This window comes from Triticum dicoccoides, chromosome 5B (genome assembly GCF_002162155.2).
Source record: "Triticum dicoccoides isolate Atlit2015 ecotype Zavitan chromosome 5B, WEW_v2.0, whole genome shotgun sequence".
Lineage (NCBI taxonomy): Eukaryota > Viridiplantae > Streptophyta > Magnoliopsida > Poales > Poaceae > Triticum > Triticum dicoccoides.
The window spans coordinates 684,566,935-684,587,900 of NC_041389.1; the positions used below are offsets into that span (position 1 = coordinate 684,566,935).

Consider the following 20,966-nt stretch of genomic DNA (forward strand, 5'->3'; position numbering starts at 1 on the left):
CTGGCGCCGCAGCATGCAGACGGTAGGGAGTTAACAAAACCAATCAACGGGATGCTGACTTGCTAAGATGGATAGCTACCACACCGAAGCGATATTGGGATGTTGACACAACTGTCAGCTGCAGCACTGTCCAGTTTTCGCCGGGCTTTACTTAACTTGCACATCACCATCATCAGCAGGCACATGGGGTGGACTCAAACCATGTCCTGCTGGTAAATAGTACTAGTAGTAGGTTGCAGATCAAGTAGCTGAGTGCAAATAGATCGGTAGGTAAGCCGTAAGCACGGTGGTGAGGACCGCGGAGGACAAGTCGAGGGTGGTTATCGCCGATCGTCGAAGCTGGCTCCACCCTCCACGCAACAAACGCATCATGGCATCATCCGGTGGTTTCTCCAAAGAACGGAGAATAATCGTGTGCCCTGCATACACCAGCAGACCGTCCAAACCCAATGAGCAGGAATGTTGTTTGTTATGATAAGCTGTTCCATTATTCCATAAGAAGAAGGGATAAGCTGTCTTATCTTATTGAACCGCACAAAAACTGGCATTTTTTGATTCCAGCAGACAGCCGCAACAATGCAGGGCGGATGCTAACTCGTTAACAGAAACAATCACGCACGCAGATGCTAGATTGCTAGCGTGGACAACAATACGCCAGATCATCCTTAAAAAAATATGCTAGGTCAGTACATCACATATTAGCAGCTACTACCAGGCTTAATTTTAGGAGAGAAAAAGGCCTTCGAATTTTGTTCCAAGTTAAACGGTGCAATGTTTGATCAAGTTTTGCACCGCCGGTCTGCCTCGTCTTCTGGTCTTAGGCCCTGGAGGCGCGACGGACCTTGGCTCTTGCTGGCGGGAGGGCTCCTGCTTCATTTTAGGTGTTTTTTGCGAGTTGGGTAGGTTTTGTGTCCTCCTCGGGACGACAAGGCGGCAGCGGATCCAATAAAGTTCTCCTCACCTGGCCCCATCCAGGCGTTGGGACTACTATCATCGTAGGGCATGTGGAGGAGTGCAGCAAATATCGTGTCATTCGGTCGATGTTTGTCTTTAGTGGATCTGCTATGATCTGGTCTTCATTCGTCCACGTTCTTTTGACTACAGGCTGGATCCCTTCTCTTCATCAACGACGGTTGTTGTTCTTGCGCTGGTCCTGTGGAGCCGTACCACGATCACTTCCCGATTGTCGTCTATTACAACAATGTTTGCATGGCTCTCGTGAAGAATGTGTCACGACGGTGGCGCGTCTTTGGCTCGTTCCAGTGATTGTAGTCGCATTATGTGGTCTACGGACGGGCCCTGAATATAATTTATGTTACTTCTTGTGTTCTTGGCATTGCCATGACAGTTGGTAAATATATCATAAGTTTTTTTTAAAAGACAGGGTAGTAAGTATATTGAGACGCTGACACAGCTGAATTCAAGATGAAGCAACAAAAGTCCAAGTGCATCCAGAAAAAACGCAACGACTATGCACGCAGGCAGGCAAGGCAAAGGTAGTACTACTAGTATCACGTGAGGGAGAAACCACCACCAGGAAGGAAAATTCAGAGGAGACTTGCAAGGAAAGGCTTGGGAAGCATCGATTCCCGTCTCACAAGCGCGTGCCCCCGTTCAAATCCCCAGATTTATAAAAGTCAAAAACCAAATCCCCAAAAACAACGCAGAAATTCAACCATCAACCAGCAATAATCGTAGGCCGATGGATGGCATCGAACACCGGCGGCTCGCACTGTTAACCCCTTCCTCTCTCCTTTTCCTCGCACCATCAGGAAAAAGAAAACCCTTCTCCTCCTTCCTCCCTCGCTCGCACGCCCAAAAAGCCCAACCAACCGCCCGGCCCCGACCCCCGACCAAACCCGCACCGGACGCCGCGCGCGGGCGCTCGCGAGGGACGGACGGGAGCGGCCGCCGCGCCTCGCGCCTCGCTCGCTCGCCGACGCGGTCCGGCGGTGGTGGGGGGCCTCGCCTCGCCTCGCGGCGATGGATTGGGCGGCGGCGGCGTACACGGCGGCGGCGCTGCTGTGCGCCGCGGCGGCCACCGTCATCACGCTCGGCCACATCTACCGCCACCTGCTCCACTACGCCGAGCCCATCTTCCAGCGCTTCATCGTCCGCATCATCTTCATGGTCCCGGTACGCTCCCCCCCTTCCCCTTTCCCCGCACGCTTTTCCACCTCGCGCCAGATCTGTCGCTGCCGCCGCCGGTTTTTTTTTTCTCGAATTGTTTTCCTGGGGCTGAATTCGACTAGGCCGCGAGCTGGGAGGCGAGCCCGCCCCCGCGGATTCGTGACGAGATCGTGCTTCGGTCGGACCTATGATTGAATCCATATTAGGGATGCAAGCAGGGCCACAAATGCAGTGTTAATTTTACAGCAGTTAAGGAGCTACTTGTGAGCTAATTGATGAGTTTTGCGGGAGGCTGCTTCCTCCCCTGAATCCCTAGCCCCAATGTGTTGTACTACTCGCATTAGGTAGAGCATGGTTTCCTTGTTGATCTGCAGTTGGGATCTGTTGGCGTTCTTAGGTTTTGATCTGTGCCCAAGGTGGGTTGTGAGGCGAATTCGCGCTGGTAGTGACGCTGTGGTTGGAATATTTGGATTTGGAGGTGCTCTCCTCTCTGACGAACATGCTCATGCCATACGAGCTCATTATGAAGCTTGGGAGCAGTAGGAGTGTCCTGCCATTTTATTCTAGATGTGCAAGCTAGTCCTATTGGAGAGAGCTGATCATCATGGATTGTCAGCTTTTGCTGTTGTCATTTGTCATGAATAAGCAAATTAGTTCATCTGAGTGGCAGGGGTCTGATAGAACCGGAAACGTTGGGTTCTTCAAGGGTTCTCTAAGCGCATTTCCTTCTGCCATAACATTGTTCCCATGTGAAATATCCTCTAATTTCCATGCAGCTGTGGAACAACTGTTTGAGCATTTTGACTGTTTGTTAGCTGATCGTTATTCATCAGCCACACATTTACATTTCACCCTCGTACCTAATTGTATTTGTTTGTTTATCTGTAGTCCCTTTTATTTTCGTAACACTCCATCGTATGAGCTCTGAAGACACGTTGTTTTGCAGGTCTATGCAGTGATGTCATTTATTTCCCTTATCCTACCAGACAATGCAATATATTTTACCTCTATCCGAGAAATGTAAGTCGCTGTCTTGCAGTTCAAACTTCTTTGGTACCATTACCATTATGTGAATCAATGGGCTCAATGTGTGTAGGGGGTGGGGGGGGGACAAGTGGAAGCTTTTTTTGCTCTCTTTAATGGCATATATGTACAAACATTTTCTTTTTCTGCTACCATGTTAAATTTATGGTCTGCAATATGTGATCTGTACACAAGATTATAAGTTTGTAATGTTGTGTGGCATTCATAAGCACTTCTGTAGGTTCGAGCTATTATCCAAATCCAACTGGATATGCTATCAATATCAACATTCTGCTGACTGCTCTTGAGCTAAGCACTGATCATAACTAGTGAACATAGTAGGATCCGTTATGTACCTTGTGCACAACTGCAACCATACTCCCATAGGCGTATGCATCACAGATCCGTATGTGTGGTGTTTTAGATGATTCATGCATCCATTAGCTTTAAATGTCTTCCTATGAAGTATAGCATGATAGAGAATACTTCCTATGAAGTATAGCATGATAGAGAATAACCAGCCAGGAGTGTGTGATTATCTTTTTTAGTGTAAAATTTGCTCTCTAGTGTAATTGTAAATTAATAATCCTAGGTTATTAAATGATAATATGTGCTTCCACTTTGCCATGGCCTAAATTCATGCTGCCCATGTGGTTTCAACAACTCTGAGTGTGTAATGACTAATGACCAAAGAGGTAGTTGTGTTTAATTTATGAAATGCTGGCCATTTCATAATTCTTCTCTTCTTTGCCTTGTCTGTGCTGGCTATGCACTTTAACAGGTTAGCCTGAGTTAGCATATTATAATCCCAACTTTAGGTGGCATTTTATCTTACTGATTGTTGCCCATGTGCTGTTTTGTCTGTTTGTTTCTAGTCTATAATAGTCTTTCACAGGTACGTGAACTAAGAACTTTATGAGTGTATATCCATCCTATGCTAAATTTCCCTTAACCATGATGTTTCAGCTATGATGCTTGGGTCATCTACAATTTCTTTTCACTCTGCTTGGCATGGGTGGGAGGACCTGGTGCTGTGGTGGTGAGTTTGAATGGCCGAACCCTGAAACCGTCGTGGTTTCTGATGACTTGCTGTTTCCCTGCTATTCCTCTAGATGGGTGAGTATGTGTGCTTCTACATAATAAGTGCCTACCATAACAATTTTACACTGGCATGTTCTAACATCCTTCATGAAGTCTAACTGGTCTTTTATGTCACTTAAACAGGCGGTTTATACGGAGATGCAAACAAGGCTGTTTGCAGTTTGTTATTCTTAAGCCTATCTTGGTGGTTATTACCTTCATACTTTATGCTAAAGGAAAATATGAAGATGGAAACTTCAGTGTCAACCAATCCTATTTATACATCACCATTATTTACACAATCTCATACTCGATGGCGTTATATGCTCTTGCATTGTTCTATGCGGCATGCAGAGATCTACTTCGGCCATATAATCCTGTCCCAAAGTTCATTATAATCAAATCAGTCGTGTTTCTCACATACTGGCAGGTAAATATAAAACATGAACCCATGTTTTCCCCTCTTTGATAGTATGATAGGTTGCCAACTGTTTTTCTCCTCACATATGTATGTTCATGTTAAAGAATTGTGATGTCATAGTAAGTTTGTCCATGCGATAATTTATTTTTTTTGCATTGTAGGGTGTCCTGGTTTTCCTTGCTGCCAAGTCCCGATTTATCAAGAATGCTGAAAAGGCTGCTGATCTCCAGAACTATGTATTGTGCGTTGAGATGCTCATAGCAGCCATTGGGCACCTATTTGCCTTTCCCTACAAGGAGTATGCAGGTGCAAATGCTCGCCCTTCGGGTGGTTTCAGGGAAAGCCTTCTTCATGCTTTAAAATTCAACGATTTCTACCACGACACCGTTCACCAGGTAACCAGGATCTTAGACGCCTATTCCCTTATTCTGGCGCTCACTGTCTAACTTCTCGATCAAATCGGCTCTATTCTTGTTTGCTGAAGGAAACTACATTCTTGTTTACTGTGCCTTGCATGTATCTTGGTCTAATCGGCTCCATCCTCATGCAGTTTGCTCCTACCTACAACGAATATGTGCTGTACAACCACAATGAGGGAGAGAGTGCACCAACGAAGTTTCCTTCAGGGAGCGCCGTGCCAAGTGTCCGGGATGTGGAGTTGGCTGGCATCACGGTGATGCCGCCCTCAAATAGTCCAGTGACCTCAAGCGTGTCATCCAACCACGTAGACCAGGACGAGTCGATGACCACTCCGATCAGGAACAAAGTGGACCCGCCTGGAGGAATGTACGACCTCACGGACCTGCTCGACGTGGACTTGTCTAGCTACCCCGCCAAGGTTCCTGCAATCTCTGATGTAAGAAAACAATGACCAGGTGCGACAGCCAATGTGTCTCGGTAGCGACTGGGGGAAATTGTGGCCTTCCATTTTGTCATAGATAACGCTGTAAAAATGTGTGTGTACTACTTCCGGTTCCAGCCTTTCCCCATTGAAGAAGGGGGGGTTTATTCATGACTGCACTGCAGCTGTGCGCACGGCCTCTCTCGCCCTACTCTTCGACTAATCTGTGTACAATGTTGTGAGCTCAAGGTGAACTGCTGTGACATGAGACTATGAATACCATACTAATAGTTTGCTGATAGCAGTTTTGGTGCGTTAACTGTCCTTTTTGATTGATGCTGGGTATCTTGTGCTTCATAGATATGACAAGTTGAGTGGTTTGCATCGCATTGAGTTATCAGTGGCTGTGCAAGGAAAAACCAGGAGAACTTCGATTTGCTATACAAAGACTTTGAGAAACAGGGTGATTACATGCAGCTTTCTGCCTATAGCTCCAAAACTCCATGCATATACAAATGCAACATGACTTGTGGTCACGCGTTTCAAAGGATGGCTAAACCATCCGGATTATTGGTGTTACACCAGATACACGCAAAAAACTGATTATCAAATGTCACTACCAATTTTGTTTTGATCTTGATTAATGAAATCGGAACCGATGTAGATGAACTTGTCCACCTGAACATGTTCTATGAGCACTGGGCCTGTATGGGCACCGCCGTCGGTGTAGCTTCCGGCAAATCCCTTGGTAGGATATCCCGGTTAGGCAAGTAGGCTGGAGTGGGTCAAGCACGCATAGAGGATCAGATAGGGTGCACCCGAGAAACGATATGACAACTCTTCAGTATTACTCTTCCGCAAAAAAAAAGGACTCTTTGGTATTACTTCAAGATATTCTAAACTCACTCCTTCAAATATTTATGCAATTATAGCAAAAACAGAAGCTATAGTTAGATTATGTTGACTTGGTTATTAGATGACAAGCTCCTACAAAACATCTTACATACCCTAGATATTTATATATCCAGATTTGTATATTTGCATATATCTAATTATAGAAAAAGTACTATCAAGATATTTGTTATACCATATACTTTAGATGTCTCAACTAAGATATTTAAGGTACACACCAATAAATGTATACGCATAATCATGTAAATTTCAAAAATTAATCTGAGAAGACATGCACTTGTTTTTTATTTTCTGAAATTTGTAAATATGTTTTTAGCACTCAATGTATTGAAACAAGTACAACTTTTAATAGAAAATGCATTTTAATTTTACCATAGTGTATTGTTTGTGATTGTGATTTGACAAAAATGATTTATAAACAAGTGTTCAAGTTAGTATAAATAATTATATTTATTTTAATTCGCGTTAGCGGCTCAGAAATCAGGGAGTCGAACCACCGAAAAATCGAGAAGCATGTCTCCACTATGATGATGATGACACCGACGAAGACGCTGTTCTAGTTGTGAGTGATGTCAATGATAAAGGCAGAGTGAAGATGATCATCTCTTTTGTAGAATGATGTCTTCTAAAAGACTGGTCCGCTAAAAGAGATTGTGTCTCTTTGGCTCCGCTTCACTAATTCAAGTTAAACATTGTATTCTTGTTTCTAACCAATAAAATGTAGGACTAACTTGGAAAAAATGATTGCAGTGATGATGTTAGCGACTAGGGTTCGAAGATTGATTCTGATTCTCTGTTTCGTGAATGATGCTCTCTCTATTGATATTTTGGCGTCGACCCTTTATAAATGTTAGTCTGGTGGATCACCTAAAGCCGGTGGCGTGTGGTACGAGCGGCACGCTCGTACCGTGCATCGGTTTACACTCTGGATTGCCTGTTGCGCCTCCTGTTGACTTGCCTCTTCCACCAAACTTCATATTTCCTTATATATGTTGACACCCTTCTCTGTTTAGGCTCATTTCATGCGGAAACACATTAAACAAAGAATTTTATGATCTCTCGCATTTATTGGTCATTACTTGTAATATCGGAGTGATTTTCTCGAAAATTCCAGAATTATCTGGTTTAAGCAACAGTGTGATGAGCGCAAAAATATCATTCATTCATTGAGAACATAGATTGCGGTGTTCCAAAGAACATTATCTCTGGCGCTGAAGAAAATGAATTGTATTGCAAGAGTTTCCAAAGTCTTCACTCAAAAAATAGGTTTGCATTGAGCATCACTTTAGAAATATTGTTTTCGTATCCCCTTAACCCCTCTTAACAGTATGATGTTCCCAACGACTCAAATAAGAGAAAAAGAACTGCCAAAAGACTAAGTCTTCACATTCAAATTCTTCGACTAATTCTTCATGAGGGTGCACTGAAATCTTCAATGTTTCCATACATTTTTAGGGGTCATCTATGATGGTTAAACCAAATCTTCAAGGACTTTCACATGTGTATACTCACAAACCCATTAGTCGCTTAACTATTTTTGTTATCAATACTCCAAAACCACAAAAGGGGCACTAGATGCACTTACAACAGGCCCTACCAGAGTGATACCAGTGTAATATCACTCATTGGAGAAGAGTACACCTCTGATGATGATTCAACCAAATGCTCATGTCGGCATTGCCGCTCTAGCAAGACTTGTCACGACAAGCTGATGTCTACTAGGCAATTATTCTTGTAGACTCTGTTGGGCTTCCAAGCGCAAAGTTTTGTAGGATAGTAGCAAATTTACCTCAAGTGAATGACTTAAGATTTATCAATTCGTGGGAGATGTAGGATAAAGATGCATGGTCTCTCTCAAACAACCCTGCAATCAAATACAAGAAATCTCTTGTGTCCCCAAAACACCCAATACAATGGTAGATTGTATAGGTCCACTAGTTAGGCGAAGAGATGGTGTACAAAATGTGTATGTATAGTAGATATAGATTTTTGTAATCTAAAATAAAAAAGATAGCAAGTAGCAAACAACGAGAAAAATGGTATATCAATGCTTAGAAACAAGGTCTAGGGTTCATACTTTCATTACTGCAATCTCTCAACAGTGCTAACATAATTGAATCATATAACCATCCCTCCACGTGCAATAAAGAATCACTCAAAAGTTCTTATCAATAGCGGAGAACATAAGATGAAATTGTTGTAGGTAGCAAACCACCTCAAAGTTATCTTTCCGGTCAATCTATTGATCCATCCCTATAAGTGTCACAAACAACCCTAGAGATTGTACTACAATAACACCATATGATACGCATCAATCAACTCTAATGTCACCTAAATACTTCAATATTACCATAAGTATCCATGAGTTGATTATTCGATATGCATCAAACAATTTCAGATTCATAACATTCAATCCAACACAAAGAACTTCAAAGGTTACGCCAAAGTTTCTATCAGAAAAAGTAGGATGAAAACATGCATCAACCTATGTGCCTAGATTACCCCAATGTCACCTTGGGAATCCACAAGTTGATTACCAAAACATACACCAAGTGACTCAATAGGATACCCCATTGTCATCACGAGTATCCACATGCAAGACATATATCAAGTGATCTCAAATCCAAATTATTCAATCTGATAATAATGGAACCACAAAGGGCCAGAGTCAATTCATCACAACAAAGATGAGAGGGAAGAAACACCATATGATTTGACTATATTAACAAAGCTCATGGTACATCAAGATTGTGCCCTATCAAGATCACAAGGAGAGAGAGAGAGAGAGAGAGAGAGAGAGAGAGAGAGATCAAACACATAGCTAATGGTACATACCCTCAGCCCCGAGGGTGAACTACTCCCTACTCGTCATGGAGTCATGGAGGCAGCGAGGATGATGAAGACGACCTCCGGTGATGACTTCCCCCCCTCCTGGAGGGTGCTGGAACGGAGCTTTGGATGAGATCACATCGGAACAAAGGATTATGGCGGCTAAAAAACTCATCTAGGTTTCTTTTTGGAGGTTTCTATATTTATAGGTGAAAGATCGAGGATGTCGCTTAGAGGGGGGGTGGGGGGTGAATAGGCTCTTTAAAATAATTACGGTTAGGCTTGAACAAATGCAGAATAAACCTAGAGGTTAATTTGTCAAGCACAAAACCTATGACAACTAGGCTCACCTAAGTGCACCAACAACTTATGCTAAGCAAGATAAACAACTATGTGATAGAAAGATATATAACATGAAACACTATGGCTATCACAAAGTAAAGTGCATAAGCAAAGGGCTCGAGTAAGAGATAACCGAGGCAAATGGAGACGGCGATGTATCCCGAAGTTCACACCCTTGCGGATGCTAATCTCCGTTTGGAGCGGTGTGAAGGCACAATGCTCCCCAAGAAGCCAGTAGGGCCACCGTAATCTCCTCACGCCCTCGCACAATGCAAGATGTCGTGATTCCACTAAGGGACCCTTGAGGGCGGTCACCGAACCCGTACAACTGGCAACCCTTGGGGGCGGTCACCGACCCCATACACTTTGGCAACCCTTGGGGGCGGTCACTGGTACCCGTCAAATTGCTAGGGGCGATCTCCAAAACCTAATTGGAGACCCCGACGCTTGCTCGGAGCTTTACACCACAATGATTGAGCTACGAACACCACCAACCGTCTAGGGCGCCCAAGCACCCAAGAGGAACAAGCTCAAGTGTACCAAGCACCCAAGAGTAATAAGCTACTCAACTTTCACTTCCACGTATCATCGTGGGGAACTCAAACCGATGCACCAAATGCAATGGCAAGGGCACACAGAGTGCCCAAGTCCTTCTCTCCCAAATCCCACCAAAGCAACTAATGCTAGGGAGGAAAATGAGAGGAAGAACAAAGAAGAGAACACGAAGAACTCTAAGATCTAGATCCAAGGGGTTCCCCTCACATAGAGGAGAAAGTGATTGGTGGAAATGTGGATCTAGATCTCCTCTCCCCCCCCCCCAAACTAGCAAGAATCCATGAAGGGATTGAGATATAGCAAGCTCGAAGAAGGTCAACAATGGGGGAAGAACATGAGCTAAAGAGATAAGGTTTATTGGGTACGAAGACCCCTTTTATAGGCACCCCCAAATCCAACCGTTATGCACTCAGGTCATGCACAAGCGATACTACCACTCGGAGGAGCGGTACTACCGCTTAGCACGGTCAAAACTACTAGGTGAGCTTGTGGCCCCCCTGGACACCTTCTGGCTCCCTCCCAAAGCTTCCTGGGTATCTTATTTTCCATTAAAAAATCACCACAAATTTCCTGGCATTTGGACTTCGTTTGGTATGGATTTTCTGGAAAACCAAAAACATGCAAAAAATAACAACTGGCACTCTGCACTAGGTTGATAGGTTAATTAGCTCGTGAAAATCATATAAAAGTGCACCAAAACCATATATTTTTTGTAATATGGCACGAATACTTTATAAATTATAGATATATTGGAGACGTATTAATATCCCAAACTTAATTCCGGCTCATCCTCGAATAGGTAAACGATAAAAGAAGTAACTTATGAAGTATGAATGCTAGCATAGTGCATACGTTCGATCGATTTTACATTCAATCACTTTTCCTAGCATCATAAACATAAACTCTTTCTCATAAAACTCATCATGATAAAGTAGCAATCAATTCACATGTTATGGTTCAAACAATGCATTCTCTTGAAACTTGACAACCTATGTTCTTAGTCACCAAACACTTACAATTCAACTTATTTTCAGAAAGGTCTAAGTAAGAGCTTCACATACTCAATCATCATATAGTATTATATGATTTCTAGTACTCAAAGCATATTTTTAAAACAAATAGCATCGATCGGACACAGAAAAAGATAGAGACTTAATGATGACGTAGGAAGTTTTGTTCATGCAATAATTTGGATTTTGGGCATTGTACGGTGTCCTAGTGATCCTTGCTGCCTGATGTCTACTACGCAACTTTATTCTTATAGACACATGTTGGGCCTCCAAGCACAGAGTTTTGTAGGACTGTAGCAATTTTCACTCAAGTGGATGACCTAAGGTTTATCAATCCGTGGGAGGTGTAGGATGAAGATAGTCTCTCTCAAGCAACCCTGCAATCAAATACAAGAAATCTCTTGTGTCCCCAACACACCCAATACAATGGCAAATTGTATAGGTGCACTAGTTCGGCGAAGAGGTGGTGATAAAAGTGTAGTATGGATAGTAGATATGAGTTTTTGTAGTGAGAACAATAAAAAACAGCAAGGTAGTAAATAGTAAAACGGAGCACAAATGGTATTGCAATGATGGAAAATGAGGCCTAGGGTGCATACTTTCACTAGTGCAATCTCTCAACAATGCTAATATAATTGGATCATATAACCATCCCTGAAAGTGCGATGAAGAATCACTCCAAAGTTCCTATCTAGAGGAGAACATAAGAATAAATTGTTTGTAGGGTACAAAACCACCTCAAAGCTATTCTTTCTGTTCGATCTATTCAAGAGTTCGTACTAAAATAACACGAAGCTATTCTTTCCGTTCAATCTATCCTCGAATTCGTACTAAAATAACACCAAAGCAAATTCATATTCATAATACTAAATCCAACACAAAGAACTTCAAAGAGTGCCCCAAGATTTCTACCGGAAAAACAAAGACAAGAACGTGCATCAACCCCTATGCATAGATTACCCCAATGTCACCTCGGGAATCCGCGAGTTGAGTGCCAAAACATATATCAAGTGAATCAATACGATACCCCCATTGTCACCACGAGTATTCAATTGCAAGACATATATCAAGTGTTCTCAAATCCATAAAAGTATTCAATCCGATAACAACAAAATCTCAAAGGGAAAAACTCAATTCATCACAACAAGATAAAGAGGGGAAAACACCATATGATCCGACTATATTAACAAAGCCCGCGATACATCAAGATCGTGACATCCCAAGAACACGAGAGAGAGATATATTAAACACATAGCTACTGGTACAAACCCTCAGCCCCAAGGGTGGACACTCCCTCCTCATCGTGGTGGCCACTGGGATGATGAAGATGGCCACCGGTGATGATCGCCCCCTCCGGCAGGGTGCCGGAATGGGGTCTAGATTGGATCTCGCGGATACAGAGGCCTTGCAGCGGCGGAACTTCTGATCTAGGGCTACCACGAAGGGTTTTGGAATATTTGGGAATTTATAGGGCAAAGAGGCGGTTCAGGTGGCACCCGAGGTGGGCAGCACCCATAAGGGCGCGCCTGGGCCTCCTGGTGGGTGCTGTTCCCCTCGAGCAGCCCCCCAGGTGCTTCCTTGGCCCACTGGCTTTCTTCTGGCCCCAAAAAATCCTCTAGGAGTTTCGTTGCGTTTGGACTCCGTTTGATATTGATTTCCTGCAATGTAAAGAACAAGCAAAAAATAGCAACTTGCACTGGGCACTTGGTCAATAGGTTAGTCCCAAAAAATGATATAAAGTTGCATTAAAATGATTGTAAAACATCCAAGAATGATAATATAATGGCATGAATACTTCATAAATTATAGATACGTTGGAGACGTATCAGCATCCCCAAGCTTAATTCCTAGTCGTCCTCGAGTAGGTAAATGATAAAAGAAATAATTTATGAAGTGTGAATGCTAGCAAAGTGCATAAGTTTGATCAATGATAATTTCAATCACTTTTCCTAGCATCATAACAACAATTCTTTCTTGTAAAACTTCTCATGTTATAGTAGCAACCAATTCACATGTTACGGTTCAAACAATGAATTCTCTTGAAACTCAACAACCTATGTTCTCAGTCACCAAGCAATTGCAATTCAACTTATTCAACAGAGTCTAAGTAAGAGCTCCACATACTCAACCATCATATAGTCTTCTATGATTGCTAACACTCACTGCATACACATGAGCAAAACGTTTCAACCGGACACATAGAAAGATAGGGGCTTATAATTTCGCCTCCCAACGTATTCACCTTTGGGTGATGTCAACAATAATAACTCATGCTACCCATATTAAACTGGATATATGTGCCTATATCATTCCTCACCACATGATGCTTGCCAAAGGAGAAAAATAAAAAGGAATAGAGAGAAAAACTTTGACTTTTGCATGAAAGTAAATACATAAAAGTAAAAGATAGACCCTTCGCAGAGGGAAGCAGAGGTTTCCATGCGCTTATTTGTTTGTATGCTCAACCCCTTAGTGCAAAATAACGTCACATTATATTGCCCCTTATGATAGCAACCTTTATTATGCAGTCTGTCGCTTTTATTCTTTGCCATCACAAGTTCGTACAACGCTCAATTTTCTCTTACACTGAATGATCTAACACTTTTAGAAGCAATTTTTATTGCCTTATTGCACCGATGACAACTTACTTGACGGATCTTGCTCAATCCTTAGGTGGGTACGGTGGACTCTTGAAAATAAGATTTGGGTTTAAGGGTTTTTTGGATGCACAAGTAGTATCTCTACTTGGTGCGGAATTTTTGGCTAGCAAAGATGGGGGGCAAGCACCACATGTTGAAGGATCTATGGCAATAGAACTTCTATATGAATATGAACAAACATAAATCATTACGTTGTCTTCCTTGTCCAACTTCAACAATTATGGCATATAATATTTTTGATGGGGGCTCACAATCACAAAAGATTTCCAGGATAGTGTATTTGCATGTGAAAGTTCTCTTCCTTCTACCAATCATTCATGAATTGCTTGTATGACCAATATTGTGATTGTCAAGCTTCAAAAGATTTCACTTTCTAAACCCAATGTGAAGCTACCACTAGGCATGATATTAACATATAATTTCAACTTGATGATATTCAATTCATTCAACAAGTTACTCATAGGATATAAGTGAAGCACGAGAGCAAATGACAAGCTACTCCAAAAAGATATAAGTGAAGATCAAGGGAGTAGTTATGTAAATGGGTAGCTATATGAGGACTCTCTTTTATTTAAAACTTTCAGATCTAAGTATTTTATTAAAACAACAAGAAAAACAAAACAAAATTACATTCCAAGCATAGCACAACTAATGTGAAGAAGAAAAAACTTAGTCTCAATCGATACTAACCGATAATTGTTGAAGAAGAAAGGTGGGATGCCTACCGGGGCATTCCCAAGCTTAGATGCTTGAGAATTATTGAAATATAAATGTGGGATGCCTTGGGCATACCCAAGCTTGAGATTTTGTGTCTCCTTAATTCCTATCATATCACGGTTTCCCTAAATCTTAAAAACTTCATCCACACAAAACTCAACAAGAACTCGTGAGATAAGTTAGTATAAATCAATGCAAAACCTTATCATTCTCAACTGTAGCAAATTACTAAAATTATTATTCAACATTGTATACTAAATTCCTCTGCATATTTAATACTCCTATCCTCAAATAGAATCATTAAACAAGCAAACATATGCAAACAATGCAAACAAGCAATCTGCCAAAACAGTACAGTCTGTAAAGAATGCAAGATTCATCATACTTCCCTAACTCCAAAAATTAGGAGAAAAATACCACACTATAGAAACTTTATTAGAGCTTATTTTACAGAAAGTTTCCAAAATTTATCATATTCTGTCTTTTCTAGGGAATTTTTGCAACATCGATAAACTTTCTGTTCTGAAACAGCAACACATATACTTGCAAAATAAGCATGGCAAAGGCTTTTTTTGCGGGGATGGCAAAGGCTATCATTGCCACTTTTATTGAAATAAAAGATGAAAACATTATTATAAATAACAGAAAGAAAATACTAACAAAATAAATTGACGCTCCAAGCTAAACACATATCATGTGACGAATGAAAACATAGCTCCAAGTGAGGTTACCGATAATGTTGGAGACGAAAGAGGGGATGCCTTCCGGGGCATCCCCAAGATTAGTTGTTGGGATCTTCCTTGGATATTACCTTGGGATGCCTTGGGAATCCCCAATCTTAGGGTCTTGTCACTCCTTATTCTCCTCATATCGACATCTCACCCAAAACTTGAAAGCTTCAATCACACAAAACTTAATGGAACTTTGTGAGATAGGTTAGTATGATAAAGAGCAAACCATTTCACTTTTGGTACTGTCAAACACAAGATTTATAATTGTTTCCACACAATTCCTACTGTAGCATATCATTTCCACAATTTATATTGAGCAATATAAGCCATATAAACAAGGAAACAAGCAAACTATGCATTGAAAACAGAATCTGTCAAAAACAGAACAGTCTGTAGTAATATATACTGAAACCATACTTATTCTATTCCAAAAATTATTAAAAAACTATGACCACGTGAGAAATTTGTATATTAATCTTCTACAAAAAGAATCAACTCAAAAGCACTCTTCTGTTAAAAATGAGAGTTATTTTTGTGAGCGCAAAAGTTTATGTTTTTCAGCAAGATCAAATCAACTATCACCCAACATGATCCCAAAGGCTTTAATTGGCATTTATTGAAATAAAAGCAATAAAACACGACTATTACAGTATCATAATCATGTGAACGCACAAAAACAGTATATAAAAGTGTTGGAGCTCCCAACAAGCGCTTTTCTTTAATGCCTTTTAGCTAGGCATGATGAGTTCAATGATGCTTGCATAAAAGATAAAGATTGAAACATAACAAGAGCATCATGAATCATAAGTTCCTCTCTCATAAAATTTTCAGTAGCATCATGAATAGATTCATCCATATAACCATCACATAAAGCATTCTTTTCATGATCCAAAAGCATAGATAATTTATTACTCTTTATGACATACATGTCATCATAATAATCATCATAGGTAGCAACTTTGTTCTCATCATAGTCAACTGAAACCTCTTCCAAAATAGTGGATGCATCACTAAATAAAGTCATGGCCTCTCCAAATACACTTTCATCAATATTGTAATAAGATTTAACACCCTCCAAAATAGTGGGATCACTACTACCTAGAGTTGAGACTCTTCTAAACCCACTTTCATCATTGTAATCAGCATAAATAGGAGGCATGCTATCATCATAACAAAATTTCTTATCAAAAGTAGAAGGATAAAAGGATCGTATTCATTATGCAAAGCATCCCCAAGCTTGGGACAAGCATTATTTTTAGCAAATAAATCTTCAAACATTTCATACTCATCAAACATAGCATCCCCAAGCTTGTGGTTTTGCATATCATCATAATCATTCTTATCAATAGCATGAATGGCACCAATGGCATATCAAACATTATTATCATATTCTTCCAAGCAAGTGCCAAAAAGATCTTTGAGGTCATAAGAGACATCATTGTCTTCCCAATCATAATCATCACAACAAGTAGTAGGCATCACAAAATCATACTCAATATCATCATCCTCCATCAACATATTTGATTCACTTTCATGAGGCACAATGGTGATAGGAGCAATATTACTTGGGAGAGTTACCTTTTTACCTCTACTTCTTCTTATTTCCTTTTTCTTCTTCACCACCTCATGTGTGGGTTTAATCAATATTTTCAAGCTTCTTATTGAAGAGATTGATTCGATAGGAAGCTCCTCCTCGTTACCCGATTCATCATAATAAACACTAGGAGGGTATTGGGAAATAGTTTCCCTTCCATCAGTACTCTCTTCATACACTATTTGTTTTCTTGTCTTTAGATAGTTGGTAATATAAGGATTCTCAATGAAATTTACCGCACAAAACATATAAATATCCTCTAGATCAAAATCAAGAATTCTATTGAGATTAAATTTTGGAATACCCTTAGTTATACGTTTCATTTCTTCATACCCCAAAACAAGACTAAGCTCTTTATGATGCTCAAGGGAAATCAAGTTATCACAATTTTTGGACACGATTTGATAATGACACAAATAGCATTGGCGATTAAAATGACCACGTTCATTGCAAAGTTCACAAGGATGGCAAAAAATATTAAATCTTTCAGCGCAATCATCTAGCCTCTCTTGTAACTTTTTCGTTTCTAAATATTTATGCTTCTTACAAAATCTATCTTCCCTTTTTGGTGTGTGTGCACTCCCAATATACTCCGCAAAAATTGACATCCTTGTAGGAGACATCACTATCATGGCTAGTGCAATCATCATTAACCTCATGGATATTCAAAGAATTCATACTAAAAACATTGCAATCATGCTCATCATTCATGCCAATCATTTTATTAAATTCTTCTTCTATCAATTGAGCACAATTTTCCGATCCATCATTTTCAAGAAAGATATTATAAAGAATAATATGATGCAACCTTAATTCCATTTTTATGTAGTTTTCTTTTATAAACCAAACTAGTGATAAAACAAGAAACTAAAAGATTCAATTGCAAGATATAAAGATATACCTTCAAGCACTCACCTCCACGGCAACGACACCAGAAAAGAGCTTGATGCCTACTACGTAACTTTATTCTTGTAGACACGTGTTGGGCCTCCAAGCGTAGAGTTTTGTAGGACAGTAGCAATTTTCCCTCAAGTGGATGACCTAAGGTTTATCAATCCATGGGAGGTGTAGGATGAACATAGTCTCTCTCAAGCAACCCTGCAATCAAATACAAGAAATCTCTTGTGTCCCCAACACACCCAATACAATGGCAAATTGTGTAGGTGCACTAGTTCGGTGAAGAGATGGTGATAAAAGTGTAGTATGGATAATAGATATGAGTTTTTGTACTGCGAACAATAAAAACAGCAAGGTAGTAAATAGTAAAATGGAGCACAAACGGTATTGCAATGATGGAAAATGAGGCCTAGGGTGCATACTTTCACTAGTGCAATCTCTAGACAATGCTAATATAATTGGATCATATAACCATCCATCAAAGTGCGATGAAGAATCACTCCAAAGTTCCTACCTAGAGGAGAACACAAGAATAAATTGTTTGTAGGGTACAAAACCACCTCAAAGCAATTCTTTCCGTTCGATCTATTCAAGAGTTCGTACTAAAATAACTCAAAGCTATTCTTTCCGTTCATTCTATCCAAGAGTTCGTACTAAAGTAACACCAAAGCAAATTAATATTCATAATACTCAATCCAACACAAAGAACTTCAAAGAGTGCCCCCAGATTTCAACCTTAGAAACAAAGACAAGAATGTGCATCAACCCCTATGCATAGATTACCCCAATGTCACCTCGGGAATCCGCGAGTTGAGTGCCAAAACATATATCAAGTGAATCAATACGATACCCTGTTGTCACCACGATTATTCAATTGCAAGACATATATCAAGTGTTCTCAAATCCATAAAAGTGTTCAATCCGATAACAATGAAATCTCAAAGGGAAAAACTCAATTCATCACAACAAGATAGAGAGGGGAAAACACCATATGATCCGACTATATTAACAAAGCCCGCGATACATCAAGATCGTGACATCTCAAGAACATGAGAGAGAGATAGAAATATTAAACACATAGCTACTAGTACAAACCCTCAGCCCCGAGGGTGGACTACTCCATCCTCATCGTGGTGGCCGCCAGGATGATGAAGATGGCCACCGATGATGATCCCCCCCTCCGGCAGGGTGCCGGAACGGGGTCTAGATTGGATCTCGTGGATAAAGAGGCCTTGCAGCGGCGGAACTTCTGATCTAGGGCTACCCCGCAGGGTTTTGGAGTATTTGGGAATTTATAGGGTGAAGAGGCGGTTCAGGGGGCACCCGAGGTGGGCAGCACCCACCAGGGCGCGCCTGGGCTTCTTGGCGCGCCCTGGTGGGTGCTTCTCCCCTCTAGCAGCCCCCAGGTGCTTCCCTGGCCCACTAGCTTTCTTCTGGCCCAAAAAAAATCCTCCAGGAGTTTCATTGCATTTGGACTCCGTTTGATATTGATTTCCTGCGATGTAAAAAACAAGCAAAAAACAGCAACTGGCACTGGGCACTGGGTCAATAGGTTAGTCCCAAAAAATGATATAAAGTTGCTATAAAATGATTGTAAACCATTCAACAATGATAATATAATGGCATGAGTACTTCATAAATTATAGATACGTTGGAGACATATCACTGCCAAGTCTTGATTTATCAAGAATTCTGAAAATGCTGCTGATCTCCAGAACTATGTATTGTGCGTTGAGATGCTCATAGCAGCCATTGGGCACCTATTTGCCTTTCCCTGCAAAGAGTATGCAGGTGCAAATGCTCGGCTTCCGGTGGTTTCAGGGAAAGCCTTCTTCATGCTTTAAAATTCAATGATTTCTACCACGACACCGTTCACCAGGTAACCAGGATCTTACACGCCTATTCCCTATATCTGGCGCTCACTGTCTAACTTCTCGATCAAATCGGCTCCATTTTTGTTTGCTGAATGAAACTACATTCTTGTTTACTTTGCCTTGCCTGTATCTTGGTCTAATCGGCTCCATTCTCATGCAGTTTGCTCCTACCTACAACGAATATGTGCTGTACAACCACAATGAGGGAGAGAGTGCACCAACAAAGTTTCCTTCAGGGAGTGCCGTGCCAAGTGTCCGGGATGTGGAGTTGGCTGGCATCACGGTGATGCCGCCCTCAAATAGTCCAGTGACCTCAAGCGTGTCATCCAACCATGTAGACCAGGACGAGTCGATGACCACTCCGATCAGGAACAAAGTGGACCCGCCTGGAGGAATGTACGACCTTACGGACCTGCTCGACGTGGACTTGTCTAGCTACCCCGCCAAGGTTCCTGCAATCTCTGATGTAAGAAAACAATGACCAGGTGCAACAGCCAATGTGTCTCGGTAGCGACTGGGGGAAATTGTGGCCTTCCATTTTGTCATAGATAACACTGTAAAAATGTGTGTGTACTACTTCCGGTTCCAGTCTTTCCCCATTGAAGAAGGGGGGTTTATTCATGCCTGCACCACAGCTTTTCCACGGCCTCTCTCGCCCTACTCTTCGACTAATCCGTGTACAATGTTGTGAGCTCAAGGCGAACTGCTGTGACATGAGACAATGAATACCATACTAATAGTTTGCTGATAGCAGTTTTGGTGCGTTGACTGTCCTTTTTGATTGGTGCTAGGTATCTTTCTTGTGCTTCATAGATATGACAAAGATATGGTTTGCTGAACCTAGTTACCTAGACATGTATGAGCCGTCAGTAGCAGTGCAAGGAAGGAACTTTGAGCTGGGAACATTTTGGTTTGCTATACAAATACTTTGAGAAACAGGGTGATTGAATACAGCTTTCCGCCTATAGCTCCAAAACACTATATACATATATAAATACAAAATGATTTATGGTCACACGTTCAAAGGATGGCTAAATCATCCGGATTATTGGCGTTACAGCAGTGCTATCATTTGCACCAACTGCTTCCACGTTATGGTTAGTTTGAGCAGAGCTCTGCTCCTTTGGTTGCACCACTTTATCATCCATATAATCATCTTCAATCTGGGAATCAGTCAAGGAACCTAACAACAAGCTCTCAAAAGTTATCACCATTATTCTCAAGCTACTTCCCAATGAGGCTTGAGTAGTCCACCTTATAAAAGGTTCATCAGAAGTACAAAACACTCCAAACATAAATACATAATCAAAATTACACGGAGGTCCGAATTGTAGTACAGTAGCACTGTGG

At 41.2% G+C, this 20,966-nt stretch overlaps 1 protein-coding gene and 1 pseudogene across 1 annotated transcript; both read left to right on the forward strand.

The window, feature by feature from the left end:
• Positions 1-1,898: 1,898 nt before the first annotated feature.
• On the forward strand, positions 1,899-5,808 carry LOC119312613 (transmembrane protein 184A-like). The gene is made up of 6 exons (XM_037588345.1): positions 1,899-2,136; positions 3,077-3,150; positions 4,120-4,269; positions 4,378-4,663; positions 4,816-5,049; positions 5,205-5,808. The coding sequence occupies exons 1-6, from the start codon at positions 1,984-1,986 to the stop codon at positions 5,523-5,525; spliced, it is 1,218 nt and encodes a 405-aa protein (XP_037444242.1). The 5' UTR covers positions 1,899-1,983; the 3' UTR covers positions 5,526-5,808.
• A 4,741-nt stretch (positions 5,809-10,549) lies between these two features.
• LOC119310511 lies at positions 10,550-20,245 on the forward strand (annotated as a pseudogene).
• The last annotated feature ends 721 nt before the right edge of the window (positions 20,246-20,966 follow it).